This window comes from Nothobranchius furzeri, chromosome 11 (assembly GCF_043380555.1).
Source record: "Nothobranchius furzeri strain GRZ-AD chromosome 11, NfurGRZ-RIMD1, whole genome shotgun sequence".
NCBI classification, from domain to species: domain Eukaryota; kingdom Metazoa; phylum Chordata; class Actinopteri; order Cyprinodontiformes; family Nothobranchiidae; genus Nothobranchius; species Nothobranchius furzeri.
The window spans coordinates 62,963,476-62,990,762 of NC_091751.1; the positions used below are offsets into that span (position 1 = coordinate 62,963,476).

The 27,287-nt window shown below is 41.2% G+C and overlaps 1 protein-coding gene across 3 annotated transcripts in view; it reads right to left on the reverse strand.

Annotated features, from left to right (window-relative positions):
* LOC107384231 (cadherin-24) overlaps positions 1 to 27,287 on the reverse strand; it is a 246,651-nt gene that overhangs the window by 43,578 nt on the left and 175,786 nt on the right. For all 3 annotated transcript variants that reach the window (XM_070541737.1, XM_070541738.1, XM_070541739.1), the window contains one exon: positions 13,540 to 13,721. In XM_070541737.1, coding sequence (XP_070397838.1) covers positions 13,540 to 13,721 — 182 coding nt within the window. The remainder of the gene's footprint in view (positions 1 to 13,539; positions 13,722 to 27,287) is intronic.

Sequence of the window (27,287 nt, forward strand, 5' to 3'; positions counted from 1 at the left end):
TGAGAAGAAGGCGGAATAATGGCTCAAGTGCCTTTCTGAAAATATGTGTTTTCAAATGAAAGACGTTCATTTTAAGATGAATAATGAGCTTTATTCATGCTCTGAATGTGTTAGGCTAAGATTTAATGTGAACAGCAACGAATGCAAATAGTTGGTTTGTTTGAAAGTTGTTTTAAAGGCCCCGTGTGTGAAATTCACAGAAATCATAGTAAAAAGATCCGACTCTTTAGCACCACGCAGTTTAGAGTCGGTATTGCAGCTATTGGAGCCCCCGAGGATCAAAAAGGGTTTTTTTTATCATTATTTAAAACTTTATTAACAAATATAACAAATACAATACAAAATCGTGTTGCTGTAAACGGCAGCATGTCATCATCTAATTCCAGCTTTCAAGTCAGCGAACAGGTTAGTTGTTTTCATCTAACTTATTTTATTAATTTAATCTAAATAGGTTTTGAATAAGAAAAACTTTTTTGTCACTTATGTTTGCTAATAGCAAACGGCAGCTAGTTAGTGATGACTTCTGACTACAAAAAATGACAATATTTTGTTCATTTTATTTGAGAAATGTTATATTTCTATTTGCCATTTTGGAAATATACAAGGTGTAGTCTGTAATTGTTTTCTCCGTAAACAGAGTCAGATATCATCCGATGGTTCATCAGTCGAGAAAGACAGAGGACGAGGGAGAGGAAGAGGGCGAGGAAGAGGACAGACGTGTGCCAGCGCACAGAGAGGCAGAGGTGTTAGACATGCGACAGAAGCAGGGCAAGCATCCCAAGATGAAGGAGCCGAATTTGCTCAAACCAGCCGCAACGTCCCATGCACAAGAGGAAGAGGCAGAGCTGCAATAAAGTCTAGAAGATCGGCGCTTTCAAGAGCTGATGAGGAGAGAGTCGAGGAGCTTCAAAGGGAAAGAAGAGCAGAAATTGAGGTTTGTGTAAGATAATGAGCAAATTAATAATTATCTGGGTCAATATATGCCGTCCTGTCACTCATTTCATTCATATAAGTACATACGGTAATTCTATTTAACCGTATAGCAAGTGTTTGGAATTATATGTAGTTTTGTAAAACATTCAGTGTCCTACTTCTTTCCTAATACATATTATTTGTTTTTGATAGTACCTTTATTTTAGGAATTAGCCATTTAATATTTATATTATTAATCAGCTACTCTTATAAACTTGTTAAAACATTTACAAAACATTGCTTTTTACTGTAATTCAATTAAAATAATCTTACAAAAATTCTAATCCTACTTTTCCCCCCAGCACCTTGTACAGGGCATGAGCCTGGAGGACCACCGTCATCTCACCTCTCAACTTTTGGAAAGACAGCCAGGTCTGGTTTTTGATGTTTTGTTGAACAACCAACGCCGAGATAGGCACACCACACCCGTGCAGGCCCCTGCGTTAACATGGTGTACTTGTGGCAATTGCACAGATATGCCAACAGATGCAGAGCGCAAATGCTGTGGACAAGACTCTGTAAACTGTATAAGCCTTCTGCCCCATTTTAGACTTTACTGTTTGGATGAAGGTGTCCTGAGGATCCATCGTCAGTACAGAGCAGACCTCACCGTATTAGGACAGATTAGGGAACCAGGCGATGACAACAGGGAATACAGGTATGCTGCCTACCGGCACTTCATTTTCTGGCAGCATGGGTCACTTGGACATGGAAATCGAAGAGTCATCCCAAGTTGCTGTGTGGTCAAAATTAGGGAGAAATTTCCAGACCCTCATGGACAGTATACTGGTTTTCTTCCGGGAGTGTAACTGGTCAAAAGTTTACATGGGTTGTTGAAGTGTTTCTGATATTTTGTACACCCTTATATTGTAATTTATTATGTTGAATAAGTATTTTAAATAAATATTTTTTTAAACCCCAATGTTAGTGTTGTACAATAATGACAAATTTAGAGGTGGCTACTCTTCAGCCATGTATACTCTTGTAATGTGAAAAAAAAACACATCTTTACAACTCCATAGTTTTGCATTACATTAGTGAGCTATTAATTTACACTCTTACAGGGTCAAGTCATGAAACAAAAAATATGTAATTTTCTGAAAGACATAAGAAATAAAGAAATTAGTACAGATGCACTTTTATTTGAATTAACCTTATTCAGAGTTTGAACAGACAAATTTGGAACACATTTTAATCTTGAAACATGATTTTACACACTTTAGGATAATAAAGAATAGATCTAACGTAAAAGACTGTGCAGAATTTATGTGCTACTTCAAGTAAAAAGAACAACATGTTAGCACAGTAGGAAAGACATCAAAGTGCAATATCTACATTTTTATGTACATTACATTAGTAACACGCAGCAGGTATAGAATACTCCATGTAAATGTAGACAAGATCGTCACTGGAGGCCTGTAGCTGTGTTGAGTTCTGATACTGTGAAAAAAGTATTGTAAGACAAGTGTAGGTAAAGAACTGAGCTGTAGTCAAAGGATGCTAAAATGTCACATACCAAGACCTCGGCTGACTTGGATCTGCACTAGCTCCGAAATAGGTGGTGGAGCGATGGGTGGCACAAGACCGAGCCGTCTGGGGTCATCATCCCTCATTGATCTGGTAAGAGGCATCCCGACTCCTCTCGCCAACCTCTCGTTGATTATTTTTGATTGGAGTACTGGAATGTATTCGCAGCCCTTTTCTGATTTTAGTGAATACACACTGTACCTTCTGGCATTCTTATTGTACTTCCGTTTGAATCTAAAAAATAGGACAATTGCATAATGAATTTCTGTCACGACAATGGGACAAACTTAAATAACGTGTAGTAACGTTTTAAGATGGTGTGCTACATTTTTGGCACAATTTAGCATGAGCTCTTTCCCAAACTCTAGCTTACTCCACACAAACTTTGTGTCACAAAGCACAAAACTACTACAATGAAGAAATTAAACACACATTTTTAACTTACCTGTCCAAAAGGAAGGTAGCAAGCTCAGCGTGTCTACTGAATCCCTTTTGTAACATGAGGTCTCTCCATCTTGGGAAGGCAACTCCTATATTTACTCTGGTTTTCTCATGACGCCGGTCTTGTTCACTTTTCAAAATCCTTTTTCTTTTACTTGGATGAGACAAACTATCCCGTTTCTCAAGTTTGCTTGAAGAATATATGTGATCCTCCATCGCTAGAAGTACGGTGTGGCTAGTTTCTTCTTCTTCTTAGTTACTTTGTCAGACTGCATGCTTACAAGGCGCACTTCTGCCCCCTGCTGTTTCTTTGAGGTTACATCATTTAAAAACGCAAACATCAAATGCGAAGCTTAATATGTAGTATGTCCCTAAAAGGTCACTGTATTTTAAGATGGCGCATGCCATATGGAGCACCGGTCTGCTTCTTTTGTCTAAAATATTAAAATATAAAGCTAATAATAATGTTTAGAATAAATGCTTGTTTGAATTATCATTAAAAAAAACAAATTTGAGAATGTGATACAAGAAATTTGATAACTTATAAGATGAAATATCACACATTGGGCCTTTAAGTAAAATCTTTTAAAAGTGGCACAAACAACAACCAGCATGCGTTGCAGATGATGATGCAATGGTCACTGTCCCAATTAAGCAGTAATTTGCACACTTGATTATTACGCACCCAAACCTTTACTGCACACTTCTTCCGAGTATTAGGATTGGGCCTGTGGTACACTAAAGGAGCTTCAAAAGTATCATGCAATCTCCAGAATCAGACACAATCAAGAACTTTCTGGAAAATGTAGGTTTTGGTAACACCCCACCCCCCACCCCTCCTCTCCCCTAACCTCCTGGTCCCAATCAATCAGAGATTAGATCAGTTGAGAAAAATAAATCTTGCCTGAGACTTCATGGATTTGGTACAAATCTGGTGTGCAAACAGTGAAACTTGCATTTCAGTTTTTATTTTGGTTCCAAATAATCACAAAATAAGTAATTAATAAATCATTTTATTGCTCTAATTATTTTTGCCACATTCCTTTGTGCAGGCATGCTTCAACTTTATTGAAAAACTTTTATTTTTCCACAAGGACAAATCCAAGTATCAATTAAAGCTGCGACATTCAACATGTTCGCTTTTAAAAGACACAGTCGCCTTCAATTCCCAGATGAATATTCAAGAATTTAAATTTTATTCATGAGCAAAAAATAAAGTGTAACTCTGAAAATAGTGACTTTTCATGCACTAAACAGCAGATTTATTTTAATTTTAAACATATTTTCAGCTGAAAAGAATTAACATTTCTTAAAAACAAAAGAAGTTTATTCAAATGAAGGAATCCTCCACTTAAAAACCAAAAGCCCAGACCAACACTGGAGGTATTTACACCGTAGCCTCGTAGACAGCGTCTGGCCTGCCCTCGTGTAACACACCCACACACTCTCATAGTGTAACCTTCCTGTGTCCTGCAACGCCGTACTCCCAGGGTCTCTTTTGAAATTCTAATTTATTTTCTATTTCCCTTTTAAATTTGCTTCACAGTAAGCAGAAATTAATTAGCTAACCTGCATGCTAGACTGCCAACGCATAATACATCCCTCGTGAAAGACGCCTATCCGAAGCTGATCTGAGGAAGTGTGTGAACAAGCGCGGATCGCACAGTGAGGTGGCGCCCACTCTCGTCACTAAATCTGATTGACAAGAGGAAGACTGGAGCTGAATGCAGGTCAAAATGTGCATCATCTCTCCCACCTAATGCATGGAAACATCAGGGTGTGTGCTTGGAGTTCCTGGTGTTTACATATGTGTGTGTTCAGCGCCCCGCTGCCCATTGCAGCTTGGGCTCTTTTTTTCATTCTGTGCATTCCAAATCAAGATCATACATCACATTTGTCTGACGGCAAACCCTGGACGTTTCTGCCAGTGAGCACAGCTGCAGCGTTAAAGGAACAAAGGCTCCTCTAAATCTCCCTTTTGACTTCCCTCCCCTCTGTCACTCGTCTCTCGCCGTCTGTCTCACGTCACTCTCATAGTCTCTGTGAATATTTTTTTCCCTTACAAGCAAAACATTGGTCCATCCCTCTTATTTTTCCCCCTTACTTTTGCTTCATCTCTCTATTTTTCCCCTCTGAGGAGATTAACACAATCTCTCCTCTGCGTGAGAAAACAAACACAGATAATCCTGGGCGCGCTGCTGGCGTGTGACCGAGGATTAGCCAGTCGTTTTAAGTGAGAACATATGGAAATAATAATGACGAAGTGACACATGCGTGAGCGAGCATGTCCCCCAGGTAAGGAGAATGAGACGGCAGGCTTACACAGCTCGCAGCACCCCACAGATGCACCTCAAAAGTGAATCCTCGTGTATGGGGATGCTAGCGGATTCGTGTAAATGCTGTTGTGACAAGCCTAATGTGGCGCCTGCTGATCTTGCTTTGTAAAACAATGCCATTAAGAAGAGCGCATGTGTGTAATGAGATATTTTAAACCAGAGCTTTATCCTGCAAGAGTTCTTTCCTCAAAGCATTTTCTTTCTTTTTATTATTTGAAAGGTTGTCATGAGCGCAGCTGCAAATGTTTAAGAATCCATTTGCAATCGAACAATTTCTGAACGGCTGCATTCATCACGCTCTAATTGCTCCACAGTGCAGCAGCGATTAGTGGATTGGACGTCGGTGGACTCTGAACCGGCTGCACCTCTCTACCCTCTGGTCGTTAGGGGGCACTGCTGCTGAGGATTGTTATGCTAATTCCTCAATTACCTGCTACTTACACTGTGGCTTTGCTCACTTGCTTTGTAAAAGAAAAAATCTATTAGCTGCAATATGTTCATTCATTAGGAGTCATGTAATAACCACATTAGTGAAGCAGAAGGAGGAGAAACAGATAAAAATGTAGCAATATAAATAAAGAAGTGGACATTGTTTCTACACGGATGAATGGTCTGCTGCTGTGTGTGTGTGTGTGTGTCTGCTCGGGCTCGTTTCTCTTGTGTGTGTGTAAATGTGAATGAGGCAGAGCTGGGCTGAATCGGAGGCAAACAGCACTTCGCACTACCTGTCGTGGCCTCCAGACAGAAAATGGAGTGAGCATGAGGAGAGATCCTGCAGGATGTGGGGTCAGGAGGGCTTTATGTTTAAATGCATTTTTCTTGCTTTTGAGCTCACGTGTCTGCAGTCAGTGTTGTGCATGAACTCATAAACTGGCTAATCTGAACTGAAAGGGATCATTAGATCATTTCCTTTGGTTAGGAAAAATTTCAATCATTTTATTGAACAGTGAGTTACAATATGGATTTTATTCTCATTATAAGCTGAAGGCTCATAACGTTTATGCCAGCATGTCCAGACCATGTGCACATCTCAGCGTGAAGTAGAGAGCCTGCAGGTAAGACTCGGAGATGCTGGGCCATTACCAAACGTTGTTTGGACCACTTTACAGAAAAAGCTGCACAGACTTTAAATAAAATCTGGGTTTTAATGAAGAAAGTACATTAACTCTATATTACTTTGAAAGTTTCAGTTCTGGCCGTCTTAAAGAGCTGCATTTAAGTTACATTTTCAAACGTTTTTCTTTCTTATACATTATCATACTGAAATGCCATTTAATCATACATTAAATGGATTTACCATCTAAAACATCACTTATTCACCTAACCAAGAGCTGCTTTTTACCTGTTCCTGTTTACATACAAACTAGCATTAGCACTGGTGCAAAGACAGCTGTTACAGGAAGTGTAACTATTGAGGGGTTTATACTGATCTGTTCTTAGTTTTTTGTCATTTACAGATACTTATTGTAATGTTTGTTGAGTAGCTTCATTATTGATGCTGACAGTGCTGCTTTAACATAGCTAACCATTATTTCCACCATGCTAAACGTAGCTTTAGCAGTAATATTCAAACAGGTAAAATAAGGGGGTGAAATAATTTTCTGGCTGGGGTTCTGTGTTGTACTGACAAGAAATAAGCATATAAATGAAGCAGATGGCTAGTTTGCACCACTTACAGACTGTTAATGTTGCAGCTAGCTTGCCATGGCATCATCCATCTACATTTTTTTTTCCATTTCTATATTTTGCATCTCGCAGCCTTCTTTCAGATATCAACTGAATCCTTCCTCTGATTCTCTCTTGACTCTGCAGCTCCCTAATCTTCCGTTAACCCTCCGGCAGCTCCCACCCACCTCCCATTGGAGGTAAAGACGAGCACCGCTTTTCTCTCCGTCCGCAGCCTTGTGCTTCTTCTCAGCTCTTTTCCTTCATTCCCTGCAGTTTAAACACAGGGAGCAGCGAGGTCAAGTGCATTATATCGATGTCTCGGCATATATCTCACTGTGGTTTAGTGCTAAATGTGTAGGTGAGCAATGGTATTTCTGCTTCTGTGTGTGTTTGAGAGCGAGAGAATGTGTCGTAGAACAGTGGTTAGAGAGATTCAGCCCACAGTTGTGAGATGACCGCTGAGGTCAAGGCCAAGTCTCTGACAACACAAAGTGTTCTGCTGTAAAATGGTGTCCCTCTGTGAAGACAACCAAATCTTCTCCTTCTCCTTCTCCTGTTCCTGCTCTTAACTGTGCAAATGTGTTTCTGAGGCCCTGTCCACACGTAGCCGGGGATCTGCCAAAACGTAGATATTTCTCTACGTTTTGGCCTGTCATCCACACGAAAACGGAGTTTTTTCACACGAAAACGGATCTTTTTAAAAACTCTGGCCAAAGTGAAGATCTGCGTTTTCTCCGTTTTGGGTGTCTGCGTGTGGACGGACAAAACCGGAGTTTTAAGGTCCGCAACGTCACTTTCCACGACAAAAAAGGCTGACATCACGTGTGCGACCTGTGTTTACACTAGCCGACAGCATGGAAGCCCTCGGAGCTGCGCTCTGTCACTACCCGATCCATCAATTGTCCAAGCGCTTTCTGCTTGTTTGTTTTTGCAAGCGGAATTACTGCTCCTTGCGGAAGACCACAGACGAAGGACGAGGTTAAGAACGGGGGAAGTTTTGCCGCCTACAGGTCTGGCATGTCCTTAACAACGTATTTATCCGGCTACGTGTGGACTAGGCCTGAATCAGAGAAGCTAACACAGTGAGGCAGTGGCAGCACGGCCAAAACATGCAGATTTGTTAGGTTTAACAAGGGAACGCTGCATTTATTCTGTTCAGTTTGATTTCATTCTAATAAAGTTAGAAACTGTTCTACATTATAACAATTCCTTGAAATCTTTCAAGACTTTCAAATTAATTTAAGGATATTTCTACCTTTTCTTGTCCAAAAGTCATAGAAAAAAAGGTTACAAATAGGGACGTAAGAAAATATCCATATATCGTGATTTTTTTTCATGCAATATTATGTCGATATTCAAAAGTCGTGTATCAGATTTTTGGGAAGAATTTACATGCAAACGTTTGTGTATTTTCTTTTCTTTTGGTGTAATTCAAACGCCGACCGCTAGTTAGCAGCAGTGTGCAGTGGGTTTTGTTTTCCACTATAGAAATGTAAATCCCTCTATTGTGGTTCAGATACCTCGTGTTAAACATGTTACGTATCAGTTTGGACTGTTTATTCTACAATAAATTCTGTGTAAAAAAAAATTGCTAATAACATCTGACTGAATGTATCGCAATACAATCAGGTCGCATTGTATCTTCTCCCCTGGCAACATTTCACCAATACACACCCCTAGTTACAATCCATGTGAATATCATTTTTCCTTTCTACGTTGCCTGTTAAACTTCCATAAATGTTCCACTTTGCTTCCAAACACTAAGAATGATTCCTAAAATTCTCCGTAAACTCAGAGTTTCACACATGGCAGGAATCCTGTCCAAACATATGTGTCTGCTTCTCTCTGTGCCGTTGTGAAGGGAATAAAGCAGCACAGAACCAACAGACGGAGGGCGTGTTGTGTGTAGAGGATGACCCATATTGGTTTTTCTGTTGCTGATTCTGATGCCGATGTGTAAAGGTCATAGTTAGACGATGGCCGATATGCGCAGTCGAATTTCATGGCCACTGTGTAAAAGTTTTCCACCTCTTTTGTGTGCTAAAATGTAAATAACATCAGTTGATGCACAAAACTCCTGAAGCTGGATCTGGTTTTGGACCTGTTAAATCTTAGGCTCAGTGGTAAAATCAGACATCTAACTAAAGTAAATGTTAATGTTTATTTATTTGGCATATGTTTTTCGTTAACCTATAGGGCACGTTGTGATCTGTGAGGGAAACCAGAGTACCCGGAGGAAACCCACACATGCATGGGGAGAACATGCAACTCCACGCGGACAGGTCACATGTGAGTTTTGAACCTGCAACCTTAATGCCGCTGTAATGTACAGAAATGGTCAGTTCTCACCTACATATTGACCTACATGCCACCAGGTCATCTATAAACATGAATCTGCCTCTGTGCGTCTCTTAATTTTCCAAGTTGCAGGAAAAGATTTGACACTGTGTGGCTACACTCAGATTGTCAACATCATGTTCCCTTCTCAAGGTTCTTCTGAGCCAAGCCTGTCTGCTTATCTAGGCTGTCCTGCACAGAAGGGAGGACTGAACCATTATAATAGTGAATAAACAATATGGTTGAATGAACAAATGTTATCTGAATAATAATAATGTCTTGATTAATCTGTGCTTAAATTAATAAGGTTGAGACAACAGTGCTAACAACTGCACCACCAAGCAGCCCAAATAAATCAAACAAACAAACTTGTATAACAGAACATTCTTAACTAAATTCCCAATTAGTAAATAAAAAGAAAAGTAAAACATTTTAATTTTTATTTGAAGATGAATTTTATAACAGGTTGACGGATGTTAATACACATTTAGATTAAAATCCGCAGCACCACTGGACTGCTGGGGATGTGCCTGCAATCAGAGGTACATCGGCTGACAGGGCCGGCCCAATCCTTTGTTGGGCCCTAAACAGGTTTCCCTTGGGGGCCCCCATACCAGCAAGTCAACACCAGATGATTCATTGTTCCTAAGCTGTACCATTTGTGTAACATGCCCACTGATATTAGCATATTTTGTAATTAGCTTACATCAAACTTGTGTTATTGTGGATATCGATTTAAAGTTTATTGGAGCAGCAAACCAACACAAACGCTCTAATTAATTAGCATTTTCAAATGAAGAGTGTTATTTAAGTGTGGTATATTAATTCATCTATGGAAACATCAGCAGACAAACACTGAATTCACAGTAAAATTGTTAGGTTTACTATCTTTTGCTCTTAAAATTTGAAATGTGTAAAGAGTGCTGCACTACAAAATAAAACCAAATGACACTATAGAGAACAATGCAGATACTTACTTTTCATGTGAAACACTATTTAGTTGATATTTAAAGTCATTGAAACTTTTTTTACTCATGTTATCTTGATGCTCTTGGGGCTCCCCCTGATGATGTGGGGGTCCAAAGGAGTCACTTAGTTCGCATATGATGCCGGTACTTAAAAAAACAACAACAATCTATCGGCCATTTTTAACCTTCATTTTCATGTTTGGTTGCAACGTGTTGTTTGTTTTGGATCGGGGGCTGCTGCTGTATTTTTTTATGAACATTATTGAAACTACTGTCCTTTTCCTCGACTCCTTCATTGGACGCCGTGAAGGATTCTTCTGAGTAAATCCAGCTCACCTATTTTTCTTTTTTTCTGAATTTTCCAAAGTGACTCTCTGGATGGTTATTTCTACCTCACTGTGCTTCCCGGTCTCTAGCTGTGCTTATTCCTGTCTGAGGCTGTCACTGATTCTGCAGCCCCTGCCATCTCTGCATCTCTCTCTCTCTCTCTCTCTCTCTCTCTCTCTCTCTCTCTCTCTCTCTCTCTCTCTCTCTCTCTCTCTCTCTCTGTCTATTTGCACATCTCTCTCTGGTTCCTTCTTATTCCCTTGTTATTCTTACTCTGCTGTCACTGCCTCACAGGACCTCATCTAAACACTCCCTCAGCTCCTCATCCCCACCTCTCTCACCCCCCTCTCCGATTCCAGAGTCCTTACCTTCAATTTCTTCCCTCTTGCATCTTACAGCCTCCCCACCTCCCCTGCTTCTCTTCAAAGGAGCTCTAACCGGGCCTGAAAACCCTGCTCTACATACCACCTGAAGCTGTGAATTGTTTTTAACGAGTCCTGCAAACCCAGGGCTGAGTTGTAATCCAGTAATAACTTCACACATGTTCTCTCCACCACACACTGAATACAACACAAAATCATACAAAGCTCCGTTTTATTGTGTACAAATAGTTATAAATCTGGAGGATTATCTAAAATGGATTATGGATTTTAAAACAAGTCAGGTGTGTGGGGAAGCTGACAACCTTTCAAAAGCTTAACATGATTTTAAAATGAGTTTCCACTGGATTTAGTGGAGTTTGTAGATTTAAGCTTTGTGTTTTCTGTCTTATTGAAAAGGACAGATTATAAAAAAAAATGCTGCTTTTACTCAGAGATGGCACAGATTGGTTTGTGATGCTCCTGTTGAAGTGAATCCTGTATTTTAGGTGAGACAACATTCAATTTTTATTTAGTCTTCATGTTTTAAAGGTGCAGTCGGTGAGAAATAATTACAAACGGTTTAATGTCTCAATCATGTTGGATGGATGGTTGCATTAAAGCAGATTTCATTCTCAGCCGGCTGGGGGGTTGTCAGTTTGTCTCCTTTCAAAATGGATGAAGAGTGACGTTAGTCTTTGTTTTCAGTCTGTGAGCCCACAGGGTGGCGAGGTCTACGCCGAGCTAACACTGCAGCGCTGGCATTTGTACTTCAACACCGGCTGACAGAAAATTCCAGAGTCATTGAAAGAATCAAAGCCAGTAAACAGGAGCGACCCAGAAGTTACTTCTTGTACCTCTTAAGAGGCCTCAACTCCGACTACCGACTCCGTGGCCTAGTGGTAGAGTGTCCGCCCTGAGATCGGGAGATCAGGGGTTCGACTCCTGGTCGGGTCATACCAAAGACTTTGAAAAAATGGGACCCAATGCCTCCCTGCTTGACACTCAGCATTAAGGGGTTGGATTGGGGGGTTAAACCACCAAATAGTTCCCGAGCGCGGCTGTGTCTGCAGCTCACTGCTCCCCCAGGGGATGGGTCAAATGCGGAGAATAAATTTCACCACACACCGGGTGTGTGTGTGACGACTAAATGGGACTTTAATCTTTTAATCAAGATCTTTTTGTTTTACTCTAATATCGGCTGAATGCTAACGTTGAGCTAACAATGCTAAATGTGAATTAGAAGCAAATTGTCAGCTCTAAAAATATCTCAAATTACATATTTCAATTACCAATAACTCAAGATTACAGTGAAATGCATTTGTCTACTCACTGCAGATGACTCGTCTTGGCGTGTCATAACGGTGGGAATTGATACGTTTTATCAGTATCAATGGCATCGTCCATTGTGTCGATCCAACTCTTTGTTGTCATGTTGGGGTGTCGTTTTTTGACCCACGACATGTAGAATCACCAAAGTTAAGTTTAGTTAAGAAGTTGTTTTCAAATACACACACACACACACACTAGCATGTACAACTAGTCAGAAAATAGCATTAGCCACACAACAGCAACATAATTACAAAGCCTCAGTAAAACACACTTCATACATCTGTGTGTGTGTGTGTATGTGTGTGTGTGTGTGTGTGTGTGTGTGTGTGTGTGTGTGTGTGTGTGTGTGTGTGTGTGTGTGTGTGTGTGTGTGTGTGTTCGGTCTTTTATTGAAGCATGGAGGACACTTCTGACGAGCTCGTTTAACATGAAAGTGTCATATCTGAGAGTGATTTCTCACCAGGGACTCTGCTCTGCACTAAGTGTTCATCACATGTGCAAACAGGGGCCAACAATCCCAGCACAGACACATGTGTCCTGTTTCATTGGTTACAAGAGGGTGTCAGCACATCTCCACGAGAATGTGATCATTAGGCATGGCAGGCGGCTCAGAACACAGCTGTTTGAAATTGAAATAATCCAGCATTAGACTAAAGGGACGTGTTAGGCAGCTGCAGTCAGGAATGCACAGCCTCATTGATCCGTCTTGTAAAAACAAACACCCTGCAAGGACAAACCTGCACTCAAAGGCAGGAGTCGAAACACCTCAACAGTGGTCCAAACACTTTCTGAACCCATTTGCACTCAGCTCTAAAACAGCACACGTCTGCATTTGGATGCTTTGATTGATTTCCATACAGGTGTTTCATTATGTTTGCTGTAAACAGATGGAAATATTGATTAAAAAGAAAAGGAGGCTGGTTTGTGAAGAATGAGTCAGAAACCCATCAGATCTCTCTCTTCTGATGGGAGTTTGATACGCAGAGGAAGGTAGCGTGAATGCAGATTAGCTGACTGAAAATGACGCTAACTGATGAAGCATGTCAAATCTTACAGGCTTACGCTGTTTTTTTGTGTATTTTCAGGTAATTCTACTTTAATGAGCTTATATAACAGAGCTGCTTTTACTCAAAACAGCTCTTTTCTAAAGACCTTCCCACATTACCTGAGTCATCCCATCATCATCCGTCTTCTCTCTGCTCGCTAAACCTCCAGCTCTCCTTCAGCATTGTTCTGCACTCCCTTTCAACCCTATGAGCATCCTTTTCTCACCTTGTTGAGCGTGATGAGCGCCTCTTGGTCCAAGCCGGTGATGTTGAAGGTGTCCCCAGACTCCCCCTCCAGGATGATGTACTCCAGTTTGGCATTCTCACCGAGGTCGGCGTCGGTGGCCGAGATGCGTCCGATCTCAGCACCCGGGATGGCCAGCTCGGAAACGGAAAATGACCACATACCTAAAATTAAATTAAAAATATGTCATATATTAGTGAAGCTGTGTCTCTTTATTAGAAACGCCACAGCCAATTTGTTCGTCTCACTTTGTCTCTTTGAATAACACTTTAATTGCTGTCCCACACCTGCACCGAGCCGATATTTACAACTTTCCTTTCAGATAAGGCAGTGATTAATTTAAATGAAGGGAGAGGATGAAGGGAGGAGATAAAGAGGGGGAGAAAGGCGCATCTGTGCATGTGATAATATTAAAAAGCCTGAAGGAAATTGGCCGGAAGGCTTGCTGTAAAAATAACTAAATTAAAAGGCGCGGGGATTAGAAAACAGAAAAGAGGAGATAAAGCAAAAAGGATGGATTGCAGTTGAGAGAGACTTCACAGACTCCATCACATTTAAACCAGACGAACTGAGCCAACTACTCATTACAGTCATCTGCTTTTTAGTGCCCGAGTTGTCCATTTCCTTCTGCTGCTAACAAGGATTCATTAAGATAACAGGCTCTTTCTGAGTGTGTGCACGCTGCCATCGTGGTAAAACATGCTGTGCACATTAAATCAGTGCATTAAAACCCCCTTTCTGCCTTTGCAGTCTACATCTGATGCGCCTTTGTGATGAAAACGTGGCGAATCATCTGCATAAAAAGCACACAAAAATAGATCTTGATGTCTTATTTTATCTGAACCGCACACAAGGCTGCCACGGGCAACAAAACGAGCTGTTTGGAGGGAAGAAATTGAGGAAACCGGGTGAGATATCACTTGTTTGGCACGCACACGTGGACTGGAGGAGCTCGCTCAATCCCAGCTGTTATCTGCTCGGCTAAAGCTAAAGGAATCAGATCGGCCTGCAAACACGAGAGAGAACATCTCACAAACACGTCGGGCTGACACAAGAACAGATAACACTTCAACAAGACGCTCTCGGAGCCAACGAGCAGCCAGGTGGATTCTGCTAATGTGACAACATCAGAACAGAACAAACCGCCGGGTTATTTCAGTTTGTGGGTCGGGATGACAGTTACATGTCAAAGTGTTTATTGGCTGCCAAATCAGCCTTCAGCGTGGTTCTCTGTTGTCTTTTCAAGTTTGTCTGTGTTAAATCTGTCATGAATGTAAAGATTGATATAAAAACTTTTTCTTTTTTTTTTACATTTAATGGAAGGAGATGAGCTTGCTAGTATGAGAGCAGATCTTTGTCGACTGTTATGTCAGAACTCCTTGGTTTTCAGGTTTTTGTTACAACCATGGACTCTCTTCATCACTGAGTTTGAAAAATTAAACTTCAGAAACTGATTTCCTGTTTAGATTCTTCATGATTTAATTATTCATTGGACTGTATATTCCACTTTGAGCTCTATACGCACGAATATAAATGAAAACCAAAGCTTGCTTCACTCATCGCTCTAAAACAAGTTCATTAAATCCAAGAAAAGCTGTTTACATATAAACATGTTTTATAAATCATCAGAAAAACACATGATTCGCTGTCAGCTGAACATTTTAATTATATTTATAAAAGACGAGACGGTTGCAACATAACAAAGAAGTAACAAAAGTGACCTGACATTTAATGCTTTCATTATTTTCCCAGAAAGTAACTCTGAGGTGTTTTGTACTTTGCTGAGTATCTGGCTGCAGCTGAAAAGACACAGTGTTCTGCTTTGTGTGGTGATGAATGTGAGCACAAAGATTTGGTCCCTGTTAAATACCGACTGGTCTCCAGCAACTGACATTTAGCAGACGTACATTTTCTTAACTACAAAACTTGCAGAATGAACAAACTGGGTAAACGTTGGTGAAAACCACTTTGTTGCATCATTTTTCCAAGTTGGTCTGTTGGAATTATTCAGGAATATTCAAACACACTCTGGACATAAATAGAAGGTTAGAAATGCGTCAAACACCCATAACATGAACCGAGAGGTCTGGAACACAAAAACTACTGACGGAAAATGACATTTGCACACGTTCCCAGAACCCCACACGGGTTTTGGGCTAAAGCCGGGCGGACACTGTGCGACTTTTTCACTCGCAGCGTTCAGCTTCAGCTCAAACTGTACGACTTCCTCGCAGGGCAGATCTCACGAGTCATGCGCTCACACTGTACGACCCAGTTCTCGCATGCGACCTGACTGCTAACACTGTACGTCTGGTAGCAACACGTCGGCCCTAAAAATATGCTAAAAATATCAGTTTTTACTCAACACGTCAGACTTTTTTGTCTTGTTTTGCCTGTTGTCCTTCGGGAGTGCTGCAGGAAAACACACAGGGATTTATGGGGGTTGGCTGAGGAAAACGAAATAAAGAAAGTAAATCTGTGTTTTGTGATCAGTTTAATTTGACATGAACACGACAAACACGCTTTCTTGACAATCTTTGTGAGTAAAAAAACGTGTAGAAATTAAAACGAACAACGTGTGTTATTAGGGAAAGAGCGAGCGGCGTTGATGCAGGATTGCGCATGCGCCGTGAGCGGTTCTGGTACTTTTGGGTCGCAGCTGCTCGCAGCACCGCTTCAACAGTGCGATACCCTCACGAGGAACGAGCAAAATATCAAACACTCCAGAAGTCCGTGCGACCTCACGACTGCTGATCGGCAGCTGGTCACGTGGTGTTAATCGCCTCTCGTAACCCCCTGTACACTACACGACCGCTCGGCGCAAAACTCGCCCCGATGTCGAGGATTCTCGCACGACTGGAAAATCGGCTCAAAAAACTGAAAAAGTCGCACAGTGTACGCCCGGCTTTAGTTTGAAGAACTTAAACCACACATGATAATTTTAACATCATACTTTACATTATATTACAACTCGGGTCGCACCACACTCTTCTGCCATCATTTATCAATGTTAACATTACATCGGCATTCCATCAAACATGAATGTCTCTGATGATGGAGGGAAACACGCACCTGGAGACATTCTTACTGTGATGGGAACGCGCTAACCACAGCACCACTGTGCACCTCTTCTTTATTTCAAAAGAAGAGTAATTTTACGTTTGGGGAAAACTTCTCCGTTTAGGATCGCAACAGCTTAGGAGCAGACTAACCGGAATAGAGACAACGAGCAGCAGAAGTAACTTTCAGTAAGATCGTTATATTAGATTGGTGAAATAGTAATGTAAATGTGATTGGTTAGCTCATTTACTGCCATTGACGGCTAAAGTCGTCATTTGTATTTTTTTACGGGTCGAGTGTCGGAGAGAGCCCCGCACAGTGAGAACCAACTTCACAGCTCTAAAGCTGATCTTCAGTCGCGTATGTCACACGCCACGTGATCAGGAAGCAGAAATTCCATGTGTTTCATGTGCACAATGAACCGGAAAAGCTTCTGCCGCTCACAATTCGACAACGCATTATGAAAGAACAGATAACGATAGCAACACGCGGATTCTTCCTGATGTAAGAAGTGAGTCTACTCCTTGTTTTGGTAGTTTTGACGCTGACATCGTCATGGAGCATAATGCTGTAAAGTAGTAAAAACTCTGACAAAAGCTGGCAGTGAGAGGCTTTTCTGATCATGAAACGGCTGGCAGCTAATGAGTTCATGTCAAAAATAGCTGAATGTAGCTTTAAAGCCCAATCCACACTGGAGGCATCAGTAGCACAGAACAGCAGCGAGATGTCTCTTCTTCAAATAGAATCCATTAAAATCTATCAATCAAACATTTTAGGAGCGTCCCAGAAGGAGCTCGCCACACCATGCCATTAGGATTGGGTTCTTCTTTTGACGCAAGCCACTTTTGGGACACAACAATTTCCACTGTTAACATAGGTCTAGACAGGATATCACAACCAGTGTCAGTGTAAAACATCTGATAACTTCTAAATAAAAGACTTTTGCAGAAATGCTATTTCTTATCTGTGTAGATTACATCAGCACCACATGTGACCTAACAACTATTATACTCTCAGCATCTTTTGAGAAGTGCAACAGTGTTTTTCACCATGGACAATAAGACTTTAACACTAGAACTCCCAGAAATCTTACTTCGCCAGAACTCCCAGTAACTGTCAGTTTGACAGCTGTCATTTTGGCTAATGAAAGCGGGCTGATGACGTCATGAGCAAAACAGTTAAAATGCGCTATTAATCTTTTTTGGATGTGTGAACCTGATTATATGGTAAGAAAATATAGTTTTAACCTAAACCTTGAAAAGAAGTCTCTATATTGTTCGCTGGGTGACTGAAGCGACTCCTTTCTTCGCGGGGTGGGGGGATGGAGTGGAAATCGTCTTCTGTTTCTGTCAGAGCCTCAGCTGCTTCCTACTGACCAGTTTCCATCAGCTTCCCCCTCTCTGCCTGAAGCAGCACCATTTCTAATGCTTGTTTCACTGACAACGTTCTTTTAGCAGCTATTTTCCATGGAGTATGAACGGAGAGTGAGCACCTGCTAGCTGAAAAGTTGGTTGCTTAGGAATTGTGCGTCATCTGTGGGCAAAATGTACCATGTAAACAAAAAAGCCAACAGTCTGACGACGGCTTCTGGGAGACAGACAAAAACACTACTTTTAGTTTTTGATACATAATTTTATAGAAATGATTACGCAGAAGTAACGAACCCACATTAATAGGAAAAGTCAGGACAACATGAGATCCATCTAACTAAAGTTAGCACATATCAAAATATGAAAAGAGTCAAAATGACTGCCTTGGGAGTTCTAGTGTTAATCCTGGCAGTGATGACTAAAGTTGTCATTTGCATCTCTTTAGGCCCTGTCCACACGTAGCCAGGGATCTGCCAAAACATAGATATTTTTCTACGTTTTGAGCTGTCATCCACACGAAAACTGAGTTTTTTCACACGAAAACTGATCTTTTTAAAAACCGGCCAAAGTGAAGATCTGCGTTTTCTCCGTTTTGAGTGTCTGCGTGTGACAGACAAAACCGGAGTTTTAAGGTCCGCAACGACACTTTCCGCGACAAAAAAATGCTGACATCATGTGTGCGACCTGTGTTTACACTAACCTACAGCATGGATGCCCTCAGAGCTGTGCTCGCTTTATCAATTGTCCAAGCGCTTTTTGCTTGTTTGTTTTTGCAAGCGGAATTACTGCTCCTTGCGGAAGACCACAGACGAAGGATGAGGTTAAAAACGGGGGAAGTACTGCCACCTACAGGTCTGGCATGTCCTTAACAACGTATTTATCCGGGTACGTGTGGACAGTTTGTTTTTAAAATGAGGTGGTGTGGATGCAAGTTTTTGGAGGGGCGGATATTCGTTTTTAAAGAAACCCGGCTACGTGTGGACTAGGCTACGTGTGGACTAGGCCTGAGTTTTCACACCGTGAAAACAAACATCCCAGCTCTAAAGCCGATCTTCATCCGTGTACGTCACACGTCACATGATCAGGAAGCAGGAAATCCATGTGTTAGGAGATCATTTTGGGCCGCTGCTGTAAAAAAAGTGACACGCGAACCGGAAAAGCTTCTGCCGATCACAATGCGACAACGGATTATGAAAGAACGAATAACGCTGGTAACAGATTTTTCCTGATGTAAGAGGTGAGTCTACTCTTTGTTTTGTTAGTTTTGGCATTGACATCATCCAAGCGCGCAACGTTGTGTGACTCTTGAAAAAATAGTAAAAACGCTGATAAAGGCTGGTAGGGAAGGGCTTTACTGATCAGGAAACAGCTGGCAGTGAATGAGTTAAACTGTGACCTTTGACATCTCGAGGGATTTTGTGAATCCATATGTCCAGCAAAGATGAAAGCGGGGAAGCTGCTCTGCATCTGAGATGCTGCCTGGTGTGGACTGATGCACTACGTTGTACACTGGTCCCACTGTTGTTCCGCACCGCTGATGCCTCCAGTGTGGTTTGGGGGGTGAAGGTGAATGAAGCAACAATGACATCATGTGGTCAAATTTGAGTACTGCACTACATTGTCAAAACAAACAAGTGACTCTCTCACTCTTATTTGAGTTTCGTGGCTGTTGCCGTTTCCTCCTCAGCATCAAAAGATTCTAGATGAATAAAGATGAGTCATACACAGTAAGTAGATTCATACATTTTACTGTAATATCAAGTTGTTGGTAATTGCAAAAGTAGCTTGAGATATGTTTAGAGTCAACTACTTGACACGCATGGATGGACGGAGGCACTTTGCCCCCATACTTCTCCGTCTCCTGGGGAGTGTTACAAAGCAATTCCCCGCCAGGACAACAGAGGGTGTAGCGGTGTTCTGTGGTATCCTGTCATGTATCCGGTCCAAGATGGTTTGTTTAATATTGTGTTTTTTTTTTTTTTTGTATTTCAGAGACTTTTTAACGCAGACAAATTTGTCTCTCATCCTCCTCTACCTCTTCATCCGTCCTTGCAAGCCTGTTGGAGAGCCCTCAAAAGGATGGATAATGGTGTTGCGTGCGTCCGTCCTGACGCAGATGGAGAAGTATAAATGAGGCTTTAGAAGCCCGATCCATTGGCTGTATGTCTTATAGTTTATACACATTTCCTTACGTGATTTTCATAAATGCTTATCCACCAGAATCACATTTCTCTCTACACACGTTAGTAGCTGTAACACAAATCTCAGTAATGGTGTTTCGGTTCTAAGAGATGATGAACAAACCCCATAACACTGCCTTCTGTCCAGTGATGGGAATAATGCCGTCACTAACGACGTTCTTTTTTTGGGTAACGGAATAATCTAATTAATTACTTTTCCCACTGTTGCAAGGCTGTTACCGTTACTGGGGACGGAAGGTTGTGCGTTACTGTGTGCTTGTCGAACGTTGAGCAACAGCGTGAGGCTTTCTGACCGCCACACTTCCGCTGCAGCCAGGGAGAGAGAGGTGTCGGTAACGCACTTACAAACGCGATGATGATTGGCCGGGTGGGCAGAGACCCTCAGTCTTGTCTCAGTCACTGCCTGCTGCAGACACAACAGAGCAGTGATGGGAATAACGCTGTTTAAAGTAACCGCGTTACCAAATAAATTATATTTTTTCAGTAACGAGCAAACTAATTAATTACCATCTTCTTTTATCAAAACGTCGTTTCTGTTTCTGATAAGAAAATGCATGCGTTAAGCAGCGCCGTGTGTTGAAGCTGTCATCAGCCGATCAGGAGCTAAAGAGGTAGATATTTTCATCCAAGCGCATCTCGGCTGTGAAGAACGAGGAAGACGTGATGAATAGTCCACGGCTGCAGGTGCGGGTCTGCAGCCGTGCCCTTCTTAGCGTGACAGCGGGACATCCCGAAGGTCCGCTCACCTGTTCACCACTCAGACGTCACGATCTTCTACCTTCCTGGATCATCCAGCTGTAACCTGTTTCTGATCATGTCTTTAGTCCCGCTGTAACACTGATGCATCAGTCTCAGACGTCATGGCGCTCAGGTGTTATTAGAACTACCTGTGTGTGTTTACCACCCAGCTTCAGCTCTTCTGTGTTTGGGTCTGACCCAAGTTAGTACATTTAAGTCCTCCATCAGATTTGTGCCTCTTCTAGAGTCATTTAAAATGATTTTATTTATTTATTTAACCTTTACTAGCCAGAAATACTGCTAAAAACACACAGTTATGTGAAGCTGGAAAATTTAAATGGTGTGCAAATTTACATTTATTTCTGTAATTTAACTAGACTGAGAGACCATTTAAAGGCCCAGGAACCTTTGCAGGTGTTTCTATGTGCAATTTAAAATTTTAGCTGATTGGGGTCTTGTTAAATATCACACAGTGGCCTTTTAATAGTCTAGATAAGTGTGATGTTCCTGTTAGTAGTTCCTCCTGTTAAGTGCTTATTTATTAAATTATTCAGGTTTATTAAAACATTTGGACACATGCGTGTTATTGTGTTCCAGTCATTAGTCATTTATATTTCACTATTGGAGTAATTTATAGTAAATTAAGTAAGTTTAATTAAGAGGGGAACCCATTTTTCTTGCATTCTTTAATAAAAAAAAAGTAACTAAGTAGTTATTTTTCTTGGTAATAAGTTACTTTCAAAATCTCATAACTCGGTAAGCAACTGAGTTACTTTTTTGACAAAGTAATTAGTAACTATAACTAATTACTTTTTAAAAGTAACATTCCCAACACTGCTACGCTTAAAGCTACTTATTTTTCTTCTGATTTCTGTTTAAATGAATGACACCACATTCCTCTTCTGTAATTTACTCAAGTTAGAAGCTGTCAAGGACTGCTTCCCACACTCAGAAGTGTGATGCCTTAGAAATAATGACTGTTTTCAATGTACTCCTCACAACTTAGAGACTACTTACAAAAGGGATGAAGTGATTTAAAGGAACTGCTGAGGAGAATGTTTCTGAGCACCATCAATTTGAAACATGACAGACAGAGGACAGATAATTTCTTTCTTTGGATGGATTTTCCAACAGCTTGGGTGGGAATGCCCTAGAAACAAGGGTTTTTGGGAAAGGCCTCCCCCATTTTTCAGCTGACCTTAAAAATATTTAAACTCAATAGTGGAGAAATCAAGCTTAATGTAGTTTCTACATTTATTTGTATTTACATCACATTGTTGATCCCACTGACCTTCATGTAAAACTAGAAATTATGCAGTTCAAGTTAGAGGTTAATTCCCCAAATCACACTTTACATCGTGTTTCTAATAGCCTCAGTCAGGTGTCTCACACATATAACTTTAAAGAATCTTGTGAAGTTCTGTCCTGGCTTGGTTTTATCTGTTCCATCCCAGAATAATCAGTGACCCACTATTGGCTACCCCAAAAGAAAACTTCCTGGAAGCTCCCCAGCAGAAATGGTAATGCCTTCTAGAGTCCGAGAACCCCCCGAGGCACTTTACAACACAATCATTCATTCACCCATTCACACACTGGTGGGGATGAGCTACAATGTAGCCACAGCTGTCCTGGAGCACACTGACAGAGACGAAGCACCACCCATCCCTCTGACCACCACCTGCAGGCAAGGCGGGTTAAGTGTCATGCCCAAGAACACGACAGTGACAGACTGAGCACGGCTCCAACCTGCAGCTATCCGATTAACTCCTGTGCCACCGTCGCCCTATGAATGAAAGAAATACCCCATCTTTTATTCGAGTTGAGTGCTGAAGTCTGCTGGAATACATGACTCCAGGTTAGAAAGTGTCATCTATTGTGCTATAGGAGGTACAACGGGCAAGTGTTGCATGTATCCATTATTAATGGCATAATTTACAGCCACTTAGATTTCAGCAAAAGCTGAAGCTTCCAGACTTACTTCCCCCTTTACATAACCCGGGCACTTAGAGCTGCAATAGCAATTCTGCAAATCAAGCTAGTTTTTAAACATAAACACAGTCGCAGACTTCTCAGCCCTCCTGCGGTTACTATCTCATGGCCATGTCTCTCTGGCAGGAGAACGCACATTACCAAAGTAAACAAGAGAGCGCAAAACACCTGTAGCAGTTTCCTAGGTATAATCGTCTTTTGTTGTCTGTGTCAAATTTACTTTTTCTTTTTGGGACTCTGGTAGTTTGTCCTAACGTTGAAGTGGTGGCAGCCGGCTGTTTCTCCTTCTCTGATGTTATTGAAAAACGTATTTAAAGCTAGCTTGTTGTGCAGATTTGCCATTGTCGCTTTAATGTATTTTCTTCCAAGCCTAAGTACAAAGTAGAAATTCCAGATGGAGCATTAAAATCAAAAGGGCTAGAAGGGTGAGAGGCAAGCCAACACTGACAAGCAACAATGAACCGACAAACACAAAAGACAAGACGGGAGCTTAAATACACAGGGCTGGGTGATTAAGGCAATTGGGCACAGGTGGGACTAATAAACTGAGAGGCGAAGCCGAACCAAGCAGGGGAGGAAATAAGGCCTAAAACCTGTAAAACTAAAGTTACTGAACCTAAATACTAATGAAATAAGGACACAGGGGGAACCAAGGATAAATAAACTAAAGTGTTATAGAACAAAATACACTGAAAGGCTGGGGGATAAAATACCTTATCAAAATAAATGACACAACAAGGAGGGGAACTGCGAGGGGACACAGGAGACGAGGACATGGAACGTGACAGAAAGTAGCTATTAGTTGTTTTAAAAAGTTAGTGTTTCTTCATATGTTTCTTTACATCTAAATAAATAAAGTGTTATAAAAAGTTTGTATAATCAAAAATATGCAAGTTATTGTAACAGATGATAGCAGAAAACTGAACAAATTTTGGTTTTTTTTTTGCTGATTCTTGTTTACTTTATATCACAATCTGGTGCTCATTGAGAAGAGTAACCCCTATTTTCCACTGGACACAAAAGCTTCGTGAAACTTCACTGCAATTAGCCGCCGTCACGGTGGGCGGGTTCCTTTCCACCGGCTTTCCTTCTGCAAAGGGACACTTTCACTGTGTTTCAAGTCTATTTTTTACATGCTGTGCTTCCAATGCACCTCACCCTCCATAGTTCAGATCGGGCCACACAGGAAGTCAAACACAAAAGCAATGGTAATCATCCGGAAACCTTCAAAATAAAATTCATGTCCATGTAAACATTAGTCATTTCCTGTGAAACCTCCGTAGCTGAGGTAAACCGAACAGAAAGTAAACCACAGACCATTTTGTATACAGCTGTCTTATTTCTTGTTATTGTGTGGACTTCTGAAATCACATGTGGTGTTGCCATTCTCTCTTTTGGACCAGCCGCGTGGAACGCTTTTGCTCCCATTTCACATCTGAAATGCTCTAGATTGGAAGGGAGCTAGCAGGTAAAGTGTTTCTATTATTTTGCACACCACTTTAGCGTTCAGTGGAAAGAAGAGGTCAAGAATAATTATGGATGTAGTTTTGACTTAAGAAGTGGGGGTGACACAACCAGCATGAGGACTGGGGGGGGGGGATCTTTACAGTAAGTATACAAAAAATATGTATAAACCTACAGCCTAGAGGCTCTTTTATGCAATGTCAGGAATGTAGAACTGTCAGGTAGACAGGTGGCAGGAACGGCCAATCACACGTTAGCAAGTATCAGCAAAGGCAATAGATGACTTATGGAAGGTTCTGATGGGAAACAGGCTTCAACACCAGCGGTTGTTTCCCGCTCGGTCCTAGTTCTCCACCAGTGTATATTGAATGGAACGTAATATAGTTTCTGGATGGTAAAAAGTGCAGGGGACAAAATTTTACTTTGTCCCAGAGGTGTGGACATGAGTCACGTGACTTGAACTCGAGTCATTATTTTTAATGACTTCTGACTTGACTTGATAAAATCTATAAAGACTAACGACTTGACTCGGACTTGAACGCCAATGACTTGCGACTTGAATCGACTTGCATCTGTTGACTTGATGATGACTTGAGCATATTTGATATTTTTGCACTAAAGTGGCACGACATGGACAAAAGTCATAAATCATTCTTCGTTCTGGGTTTGATTTACTGCTAAATGCAGCTGCACTTTGTTTATAATCAGTTTAAAGTTGCACTTTCTGCTTGTTTGAGCAAATTAAACGAAGCTTTGAGAAGCTTTATTTCTGACATGTATTTGTTATCATCGTCATTAAATTGAAGTTGGACAGATGAATTGATTATGACTTGAAAATTCTAAGTTAAGGACTTGGACTTGACTTGGACTTCCACATCAGTGACTTTGGAATCAACTTGGACTTGGTTGTCTTTGACTTGGACTTGACTTGAATCGACTTGCATCTGTTGACTTGATGATGACTTGAGCATATTTGATATTTTAGCACAAAAGTGGCACGACATGGACAAAAATCATAATCATTCTTCGTTCTGGGTTTGATCTCGTACGGCTGAATTCAGCAGCACTTTGTTGATAATCAGTTTCGGTTGAACTTTCTGCTTGTTTGTACAAATAAATGAAGCTTTATTTCTGGAATTAATTTATCATCATTGTCATTAAATTGAAGTTGGTCAGATGAATTGAGTATGACTTGAAAATTCTAAGTTAAGGACTTGGACTTGACTTGGACTTCCACATCAATGACTTTGGAATCAACTTGGACTTGATTATCTTTGACTTGACTGGTAAGACTTGTGACTTACTTGTGACTTGCAAAGCAGTAACTTGGTCACAACTCTGCTTTGTCCACCCCCCACCAAAAAACTATGTCCATGAGAGGGCCAACACCAGAGCTGTTGGACTGGTAGTCAACAGAATGGCCTGAAATTTGGTGATAAAACCATTAAGTCAGTAACACTGAGTAGAGGAGCGGTACTGTGCAGCCCATTTCTACCCCCAGGGAGGGTGGAGCCACACTGACCTTGGCAGATGTGTTGTAAAAACACATCTGCAGGCTGGCCTTGGGAAGGTCTAATTCTCCCATCGACGTTCGATGTTGAGTGTGCTGACCAAAAACAAGCCGTAGATTCAAAACACTGCAAGCAAATATATTTTTAGATAAAATTAATTTTGCCCCAATACATTTATTATCATAATCTGGAAATTGTGTTAATCCACACATTTCCAAGAGTGCTACCAAGAATATGTGCCACATGCTCACTACACTTACAATAAATGCACATTTCCAATTCTCACCTAAAAACGATGATTTTCTGATTAACCTTCAAACTCCGACAGCTTAGTTAGCATTAAAGAAAACATTAGTTTTTCAAATGAAGTCAGCAGAAATGAAAAGCTTCAAACAGATGTTCTCATTGTAAACATTTACGTCCCTGTGTGTACAGCTGCTGACTCCGTCTCTCTAGCGTGGATAAAAAATGAGTCACAGCAGAATAAACAACGAGTTTCTTTTACACCAAAAATTAACCTGGCGTCAAAATCTTAATGCCTTGGAACTGGAAATGGCAATTTTGAAGTTTTTAATAATAAATGCTGCACTAATAGCCGGCTAATTATAGTTACACTTACATGTTGGTATTTGTAAAACTTCTACTTCAGGCTATTTATCAAACTGCATGAGTGTGTAATGATGGCGTATACACACACACACACACACACACACACACTCAGATGTGGTTGCTGCACCAGCTGCTACAAAGATACATAATTTGGCTCGGGCGCGTTGTTATATAAAACTAGTTAATATTACATCCCAAAACATCTGAAAGCAGTCAGAGAGCACAAATCTTTTAGGAAAATCTGTTTTACTGCTGACAGACATTGCCCACATGGCCCTGCAGGACTTTGCTTACAAATCGGGATGGAAAGTGCCAATATCTCAATACTAAATGCCAGTTTATGTGGCGTGACTACCAAGCCTACCATCTGGGGCTGACATAACACCAGCAGGCTGAGACGGAGGCAACTCGAACATAAACAGGCCCGTCGCTAACGAGACGGCAAATTAACAAAGTTATTTACGAGTCAGAAAGTGTGGTTCGTATTGATCTGGGGGGCTGGAGTAGAAAAGTAGGGCACGGTGCTTCCTGTAACAGGGATATTTCTCATCCACCTACGACTCGCACTGAGGAAGTTCCTCTAATATGCTCTCGTCGTGACTCACGTGAGAATAGCAGCAAAGGTGGGGTGTGATGGTGGTAAAGTAGGCTAGGCTTAGTCATTATCAGCTTCCTTTTCACACAGGAGAGCAGCTGGCAGCTTAAGGCATACATCATTTCCACCTGTGATAGACTGGCAAGGTGTGTGTGTGTGTGTGTTCTGTTTTTGGGGGGGGTGGGGTTCAGCA